General features: G+C 32.5%; 1 protein-coding gene across 1 annotated transcript; it reads right to left on the bottom strand.

Annotated features, from left to right (window-relative positions):
* Positions 1-7,518: 7,518 nt before the first annotated feature.
* Positions 7,519-9,653, bottom strand: LOC143564630 (MYB-like transcription factor EOBII). The gene is made up of 3 exons (XM_077051848.1): positions 9,427-9,653; positions 9,118-9,247; positions 7,519-7,822 (listed from the first exon to the last, which is right to left on the bottom strand). The coding sequence occupies exons 1-3, from the start codon at positions 9,563-9,565 to the stop codon at positions 7,519-7,521; spliced, it is 573 nt and encodes a 190-aa protein (XP_076907963.1). The 5' UTR covers positions 9,566-9,653.
* Between the last annotated feature and the right edge of the window lie 231 nt (positions 9,654-9,884).

Genomic DNA, 9,884 nt, shown 5'->3' with positions numbered 1-9,884 from the left:
TACACACCTTTAGAAACCTCCAGGGGTCCCTTACAAATACAAACAAATGAAATAAAGGTTGGGGCCATTGTTCAACGACTTAGAAGGCCATTTTCAAAATAATAATAATAATAATAATAATAATAATAATAATAATAAATAGAAAAAATAAAAATAAAAAAGTGTCAAGTCATAATAGAAACCACCAAATACCGTCCTACGATTATTTTTCTCCCCAATTTAATCCAAACAAGAAACAAAATCACACCGAAACCAACACTAGAACGCGTGTTGTGATAACAAGCACGTATTTACAGCATTTACATTCGCATTTGATGTTTTTGGTTTCCTAGAGTCTAAGGTTGTGAGCTACTTAGTCGTGTCCAACGTGTCATGAATAACCCCAATATCTATAAATGCTTTTAAACAACTTAGTTTCGCTATCCAAAAATGGCTAGTGGCGCAACTTCTTGTCCTTTTGTCTTCTGTTTAGATGTAAAACTACTCTGTAATGAATGAAAATCAATTTCATTGTAACCAAAATCCACCGTCAATCTCTCAATGAACCGGACACTTGACTTGTTTGCGAATATCATAAATAAAACAGGCATATTGGTTTTTAATATGCTTAACTTTACCCGTTGGCTGATAACACTCATAACTTTCGATTTGTTATCAACAATTCCCTACTATTATCCTATTTGTTTGTAACACTCCCTCACTAACCGAGGACCAACATCGTTAGCGATGATGATGATGTGGACGTTTTATGATTGAACTAACAGCCTCACTGACAAACCGATGTGATAGAAAATCATACCAGGATGTCGGATACACTTCACAACCATTGGAACACCCTTGTATCTTATCGATGGATCATCTCTTTGTGTCAATCGGACCTTGGAGTTGTTGCAGCCGCCTTCATTAGATGTCTAAACCACCCTAAATAAGAGGCCGCCGCCTACCTCTTCTCTATTTTATTTTCGATCGTTCGCTTCGTCGGAAAATCGAGATTCCACTAACGACGTTAGTTGTCCGTTAATGAGGGAGTGACAAAAACAAATAAGATGAAAGTTAAGGGAGTGCTATCAGTCAACGGGTGAAAGTTAAGAGTGTTATAAACCAATATCCGTAAATAAAATAGGTATATTGGTTGTTAATGATCCCAACTATTGCCTTTTGGTCACTGCTGGTCCCAACTAATGAATTGGCTACTAATGGTCCTAACTTTTAAAGTATTTGTTCACAATGGTCCGTGACTAACAGAATCCTAACGCCGTTAGTTTCAGGTCGTCGGGAAAACATTTTTGGCCGGAAAATTCAAATTTGTTGCCGGAAAACACCACCTGAACAACGCAACCACCGTCAATTGACTCCCCGCTAACCAACTACCACCACTTGAGCACCATCAACCGATTCCGACGATGATTCTAGGGTTTCCGGCGACCTCAATAATTGAGGCTTTTACTAGAAAAAATTTCCTAAAGTTTCGGTACGAAGTTGCCAAGATGTTTGGGACAAAATTGTTGAGTTTTCGGGAAAAAAAATTGAGTTTGTCGGCCAAAACTGTTTCTCCGGCGACCTGAAACTAACGGCATTAGGATTCTGTTAATCGCGCACCGTTAGTAACAAATACTTTAAAAGTTGGGACCATTGATAGCCAATTCATTAGTTGAGACCAGCAGTGACCAAAAGACAATAGTTAGGATAATTAAAAACCAGGGCCGATTTTTGGGCCGTGCAGCCCGTGCAAAGGCACGAGGCCCAAAACTTCAATTGGGCCCAAAGGTTTTAATTAATTTTCTTTTATAGTACCCAGGCCCAAACAAAGATAAAACCCGACTAACGGGATTCCCCAAAATCATCGATTGGAAATCAGGCGAGGACCAAGGGGTGTAGCGATCAACGAATGGAGATCAAAAGGCCACGGGAATCACGATCTGGAGGGCAGCAGGCCACAGGAAATCATGAACTAGTGTTTTGTGAATTTTGTTGTTGAATCAACACCATCAGGTGTGAAATTGGGAATTTTTGATATTTAATTAGCATTATACTATTCTAGTTTCACAAAATAAATCATGTATATCGACCTAGGGTTTGCCCTTTGAACATGGTTTGCTCAATAATACGTGTACTTGATTATCTATTTGCTGTTGGTGCATACATAAATGACAAATATGATATTCAAGGTTTGTAGGTGTCATGTAACTAAATTAAATTCTCATTGAAGAAATTTTCTGTTTTCACAGTTTCTTAAATATTTGGCCTTCAAAGATACATACAATGCTAAGAAACAAAACAACAAACTTTGAATATTTTTATTTTTTTCTAGAAAAACTTAACACACAATGATACCTATTGAAAACGAATTATTAGAATACAAAGACTTGATCAAGATCTTTGTTTCCCAAAACATTAGGTTAGGAGAGCCTCAAAATTCGCAAATAAGTTCAATTATTTTAACAGACTGCTTATCTTTTGTTTATTTTATAACAATTGTACTCGTATTGTTAGATATATATATATATATATATATATATAATTGATGAGTTTATATTATAAGAAGGCCCAAATTTTATCTTACACGGAGCCTAAATTTTTTTTATCATTCTCAAAGACAGGCCTGTTAAAAACCAATATACCAATAAAATATGAAGTATGAGATAATAAACAAACAAGTGAATAAGATTCTTGTAGTTTGGTCCAACCCAATGGTACAACGTACAAGACTACAAGTTGAAGCAGTTTTTATATACTAGTGGACTGCTTTTGTGGGCCTAATAACTAATAATTCCACTTTCCGGTTCTAAGAACTTTAAACTAGAGATGGTCAAAGGTCAAAAGTATCAAGGTGTTTAAATTTAATTAATTTGAATTCAAAGCAAAGATAATCACGTGTTATTTTAGGTACATACCTTCACTATGTTAGGAACATTTTTATATATATATTTTTTGTTCATATATACCGAAGAAACAAAATTAATCCAGGTTATTTTTTCTGTTATATATAGTAATAAAAGTTATGAAAAGGTAACAATGCTACAATAATTTTACTATTCAGCCAGTTTTGGTCACTTGGTATTTGAAATAGGTGTAGATGGTAAAAAAAAAATGAAGACCATAAGGTGGGTTTTTTAGCAACTCGTTCCAAAACAAATTTACCCATTTTTAATTTCTATTAAATACTAAAAGAGCGAAAAATAAATTATCGAATAAAAAATTTCTCCACTTCAAATCTCTTTCGGCTGTTAGAGTAGCAAATTCTTGAATCTCCAAATAGCCAACCACGTAGTGAAACGAGGACGTTTAATTTAATTTTTTTGTTTAGTCAAGAATGACGAGGAGTCTAACAAATCCATCATCATTTTCGACGGAACTACAATAAAAAACTTCACTTCAAGTCAATCCATAGAAAACAAGGATCATTGTTGGATAAAGTATAAAAAAAGCTAAACTATTTATTAATATTTAAAATAAAATGATCATTTTTAATATGATCAAATTTAACATCTAATTTAAACAATGACCCATAAGTAGAGGTGTACAAAACCCGTTTTAAACCCAAACCGAACCGGTTGGTTAATGGCTGGTCAAAACCGGTTTGACTCAAACCGGTTCGGTTTTAAAACCGGTTTAGTAGATCTTAAGGGGAACCGATCCTGAAACTGGCGATTTGGGTCGGTTTGGGTGAAACCGGTTTTAAACCCAAACCAGTTCGGTTTGCCTAAAACCGAGCCCAAACCGGTTTTTCCGTACACCTCTGCCCGTAAGTGATCTATAAATGTATTGGGCCAGGTTCCACTTAAAGCCCATTTAAGTAACTTGTTTCTCATAAATTCCTTTTTAATGAAAAAAAGGTAAACTGCTTAGTAAAAATTCTTTAAAAGAGTAATTTTTTTTGGATGAAACTGATTGTGTATTTGGTGAACCACCAGATAATTTCAATCTAAAACTATCGACTTGCAAATTATCCACGCTTTAAGCACGAAATTTCCTAGCAAATTCTACGTTTTCACAAACTCCTATACTAAACCATGTCTTCAGAAATGTGCAAATCTAATCAGTAATATTTTAACATGCTCTATGGTCTGTCTCCTCTTCACGCTAATAATATTTTGATCTAAACCTAAACACTAATTTATATTCTCGCGATTCTATCGTTTTTATGATTCCCGAACCATGAAAAGTAAAAAGGTTTGTACTGCATGTTCGAATAGTGTCCGACCCATCATGTGATTTCGCCTTATCTCCCACGTGACGAAATTTAACTCTTACGTTGTCAAAGTGATTCCGCCATTTAAAACACGTGCTATATTGCATATTTCATAAAACATACAATAAAGTAATTAATAGTCAGTGATGAGAGTTGCTTCCGTCTCCTTTTGTGTAATACTAAAGGCCCACAACAAACTTCCTTTTTTCTCTTCATATAACTCTACAATAACAAAAGCAATCACACTTATAAATTTACCCCAAAGTGTTTATACTTTATGCATTCCTAATGACGTCTGACAATACTCAAATGATGTATCTTTATCTTACGGTTCAAGATCGACATCACACGTTGCATTTCGTATCAAATGTGAAAAAAGTATGCGTTCATACGTTATTTAGTTGTTACGTTTCTTTCATAACAGAAAACCATCGTTTGAAAATGGTTCTATCAAGTGATATGGACACTTCAAAGAAAAACTTGTCAGATAAAATTATGTTGACACGTAGATATGTAAACTCTGACGAAACGATCAAATACTTGATTTTAATTAACGTATAACAAACATAGAATCCAGATCGAGTTAAAAATTTTATTGTTTTGTAAACTGGTGATTTAAACGCTCTTAAAATGACAAGAACAGGACCGAATAAATGTAGTTTGATGAAGTATAGATATAATTGCTATTGCTAAGATTTTTTGCACGTTTTGGGTAGGTAGGTTGTGATATAACATACTTATGTGTTGTTATACTAATTAGGTACGATTGTACGAAAAAGGGTAAATGACAAGAATCGAGTTAGAGGGATCGAAGCTTTGGTGACCAAATTTAGTGCACCAACCTTTTCCAAACACGATATGTATCAAAATGTGATTTTGTAATAGTTTTATAAATCGTGCGCCGTGATGTTGATTCTGCTAATGTATGTGCTATGTGATCTTGTTTATATCTTTTCATTGGTGTATGCTGGTTATAGAACTTAAAACACATGTTGGTTGTAAATACATGTTGTATTTGTTAACATTAGTTGGTTAAATAATAACTTGGTGGTTATATGAAGACCAAGTAGTTATATAACTGTCAGGTAGCTATCATATATATAGCTATCATATATATAAACAGCATAATAGCTATGTAACCGCTATTATACTGTTTATATATATGATGTCGACGTAAACAGATTGTAAGAGAGTATGTCTTGTTCGATCAATACAAATTCGTTATCGTATCGAACAATGTCTCCTTCGATCCACGGATTCCTCGTATTCAGTACCATGTTATCCCTGTACGGCCAAATCACCCACCAAGCCACAAAATTAGTCGATGATAAAGCCACTTTTTGTTCTAAATATATATAGTTCACACAATTCTAAATTGGCTATATTATATTTATAATTTAGCAGTGTCATACACTCCCTATACATTTTTTTAAAAGCCAAGTATATTAGAAAACCAAAGAGAACTACTTACAAGAGACAAGTAGGATGCAATAAAAGGAATATAAAAAGTAAAAAATTAAAGAACAAAACAGCAAAGACAAACCACGACCCATTATAATGGAAAGTCAATTAAACGACCGATTTATAAGCAAAATTACAACGGTCACAAAACTAGCTACTGCCACCACTCCGGTCGCATAAGTGTCACAAAGTTTGCTACAGCTTGAAACATACGCAAGATGTTCACAAACATGTTGAAAAAATATACGACACAAATATGTCACAAAACACGTGATTGCAAAACTGCAATATGCAAAACAACCAGTAAATTTGGTTACAATATAATCCCTATCATAAAACGATCACAACATAAAATTAACAACGAGCCTTTGACACTACATTTTTGGTTGCAAAATCTATTTACAACCAATTTATTAGTGAAATTATGATTTCAAATACCCAACTTTCTAGTAATGGATACTTTCACTACTTTGAATTTGAGGTGTACAAAAAAACCGGTTTGGGACCGGTTTTAGGTAAACCGAATAGAACCGGTTTGGGTTTAAAACCGGTTTCACCCAAACCGGTTCCCAACCTGACCCAAACTGCCAGCTTCATGACCGGTTCCCCTTAAGATCTACCAAACCGGTTTGAGAAAAACCGGTTTAAAACTGGTTAAAACCGGTTTATAAACCGAACCAAACCGACGTGACCAGGTCGGCCTATCTTGTGTCTATACCGGTTTATAAACCGAACTGGTTTGAGTCAAACCGGTTTTGACCAGCCATTAACCAAACCGGTTCAGTTTATAAACCGGTTCAGTTTGGGTTTAAAACTGGTTTTGTACACCTCTACTTTGAATCTTAACCTCTTAACGCGTTAACTAGCAAATTTAGTGATGCAATGTTCATTTAAAGTTTATTTGTTTTATTTTATTTTATTTATTTATTTATAAAGGAGGGTGAAGAATAAGGCATCAATGCATGTGAGCACTTTCCTTAAATGACAACAAAAGTTAGGCTTATGTCCACCTTCAACACTCAAAACTCATGCAATAGTTTGGATAAAAATAGAAAGCAAAGATTGAAATTTCCCAAAATAGAAATCAAGATCGTTCCACATCTTTCCACGTGGCACTCTCCTACTGGTTTGCTTTGATAGATGTTTTAATTTGTCGTTTAACTAAACAAGCTATCAACCCAAAATTAGCATTAATAAAATTTGCCAAAATTAAAGAAGAAAATGATGTATCATTATGGTTTAATCTTGTCCTCAACTAAGCCTCTCTAAGTATCAGTTTTATGCACAAATATAGTAATACCGAAGATTGTAAATGGTTATCTGAAAATATAATTACACATGAACTTATAACCGAACCAAACAAGCCAATCAAATCATATGTTGATATTTGTATTTTTAGTAAAATACATATTACGGATTATTTGTTCCATAGAGGTTGCTGAGAACTTGCTTGTTACAAGCATATAATCATAGTTAAAAAAAGTAAATGTAAGTTGAACCTCGTAAATTATTTAAACGAGAAGAGGATTATATATCAAACTCTAGCTAGAAAGACATAATTTTTGTCATTAGACATTTCACTTATTACTATTAAAAATTAGAAAAATAACCAAATCAAACCCTAAAACAAAATTATATGTTAACCACAAGACTATATCAATCCTTAGGTTTTATTGTATACGAAACATGAGTCGATACAGAAGACATATAGATGACTATCATTCTTGTTTGACTACATATGAACAAAGAGCCGCAAGTCAAACAATAGATTTAAATTTTGTGGCTTAAAGTTTTATATATGTAATCTATATATATCTATGACTCTTGTATATTATATATATATATATATATATATATATATTAATTTAGTCACCATTTAGTAACTGCATCGACCACAAATCCTCCATACTCCACATGTTCTCGTCTGTTTCGGGTGGAAATGGACCTGAAAAATTCTGAAAATTTTCATAAGGTGGAGAGTACGTGCCCATCGGATTCACGGCATTACATGTTTGTGTTGAGCTTGCAGTGGCTTGATCGGCATGCCTTGAAGATGTTTGCCCACTAAAGTTTTCTGCTTGTTTGATATGCTTTTGAATCCTTGTTCTCCAGTAATTCTTAATTTCATTATCTGTTCTTCCGGGAAGATGTTTTGCTATTTTTGACCATCTGTAAAACAATCAAATACTTAAAAGTTAAATACTAAATTCAATGTTTACAATATTTTAAAGTTTAATAATGTATATATACTATTTTTTTTACAGAAATTGAGATAGATATTATGGCCCACTTGAAATAATCTAACCTTCATATAGGACCAAACATATAACATGTTGCACGATACAAATTAAAAGCCATCATGTTTCACGTTTAAATTCATCATATATCACTTTGTATTCATTCATTGTATATTTAAAAGGAGACTCAATTGGCATCTCATTCATTTCATTTCATAAATGTAGCAAAACCCTATCAAAATGATCCAAAAGAAAGAAGTTTTGGTCCATCTTTTTGAATTCTTCGCTAATGTTAGGAATATGAAATTCATCTTGTCGATGGTCCGAAGATTCATTCGACAAGAGCATCGATGTGTTTGAAAATCGTGAGTAAGAAGAAAAGGCTACATTTTTTTGTTAAGTAAACGAAACTAAAACATTTTATTTTATTTTTTAAAAAAAAATCCCTTCTTACTTTTATAAATTTTTAACATATACGTTTTAAAATCAGAAATTATGTTACTTTTGTTATTTATACATAACTCAATATTCTTAGTTTATAGCTAATGAAAATAAGAATTTCAAGATTCATATATATTTCAAGAAATATATATGGAAATTTCATTTGACAAAAAGTAATTTTCTTACAAAAGTAAAAGATGAATATTTTTCAATATACATATTTAAAGTCACAATTTTTTTCTAAAATATGATCATAATTACAAAAGTAATTTTTTTTTCTGAAAGTATTTTTTTCCTAAGGGGTTATTTCTCAATAACCGACCTCATTTATGAAATGATAAATAATAAAAAAAATAGAAAACTCTGTATCTGTTGTTTTTAAAACTTGCAAATTGCTTACGATAATATTCAAACAATGCGTAAATTAGTGATTACATCGAAACAGGGGGCAAATGGACAACAAACTGCGCCAACTGGTGATATCCTTCAGATTTTTCTCAACTAAAATGTTTTCTCATTCCTTGAGTTTAATTAACTAAAGATAATTATAATTATAGTTTTTTAAGTATGACTCTGCAAATCAGATCGAAGACTTTTACCGATGACAAAATTCGTCATATGACTTTAATTCTTTCAAGCCTCATGGAACATAAGTTAAACTAATTAAATAGGTAAGTCTAAAAAAGCAGCAAGAAAACACACAAGTACTAGTAACATGTAGAAATCATGCTAATTGTCGGATTAAATTTCAAACATAGTACATAGTAATTAAGAATAATTACAAACCTGTTTCCCCATTTAGCATGAAGCTCCATGATCAAGAGTTGTTCTTCCGGTGTAATATTTCCCCTCCTTACATCCGGCCGGAGATAATTCAACCATCTAAGCCGGCAACTTTTCCCGGTTCTTTTTAGACCTGATTATATAAACTTTTGTTGGTCGTTCAAATAATAATAATAATAATAATCACATCATCAGAAACCTAACTAGGGTTATTAAAACACAAACTAAAAAAGCCACTATATATATATATATATATATATATATATATATATATATATATATATATATATATATATATATATATATAATTACCTGCAGATCTAGCTAGAGAGTTCCAAACACCTTCACCATGATTTGCAATATAGTTTATAAGAATCAAGTCTTCTTCCATTGTCCATGGTCCTTTTCTAACTTCAACTTCTTGTGATGAATTGCAAGGTTTTTTCTCCATATTATATTCAATTTTTAGTTATTTTCCTTCACAAAATGTGTGTATATATATGTATAGAGAGAGAGAGAGAGAGGGAGAGAGAAGGATGGAAGAGAGGTTTATGAAGAAAGATAATGAAGATGATGTTGGTTTTATAAGTGAAGCCTAAGATGACATTTAACATGTTAAGTAAGCTTTTTAAGTTAACATTAATCAACTTTTAAAATATTTAGGCCTAACTTCCTTATTAACCTAGTTTATAATTAAGTTATCAATTTAATATAATTAGAGATCAAACAAAGATGATTGCATATATAGTACGCATGATGCATTTAGGAAT

Source organism: Bidens hawaiensis, unplaced genomic scaffold (genome assembly GCF_021521415.1).
Source record: "Bidens hawaiensis isolate Kalapana, Puna unplaced genomic scaffold, B.hawaiensis_p1.1 tig00022119_1, whole genome shotgun sequence".
NCBI classification, from domain to species: Eukaryota; Viridiplantae; Streptophyta; class Magnoliopsida; order Asterales; family Asteraceae; genus Bidens; species Bidens hawaiensis.
Note: the sequence above shows the minus strand (reverse complement) of the source record. Positions and strands in the feature narration are given on the sequence as shown.

Bases quoted from the DNA above. Each gene is read 5' to 3' on its own strand.
- LOC143564630 (XM_077051848.1), bottom strand. From the start codon at position 9,565: ATGGAGAAAAAACCTTGCAATTCATCACAAGAAGTTGAAGTTAGAAAA. The intron at 9,248-9,426 runs GTAATTATATAT...TTATATAATCAG, and splicing joins CTCTCTAGCTAGATCTGCAG to GTCTAAAAAGAACCGGGAAA. The intron at 7,823-9,117 runs GTTTGTAATTAT...ATTGTTTTACAG, and splicing joins CATGCTAAATGGGGAAACAG to ATGGTCAAAAATAGCAAAAC.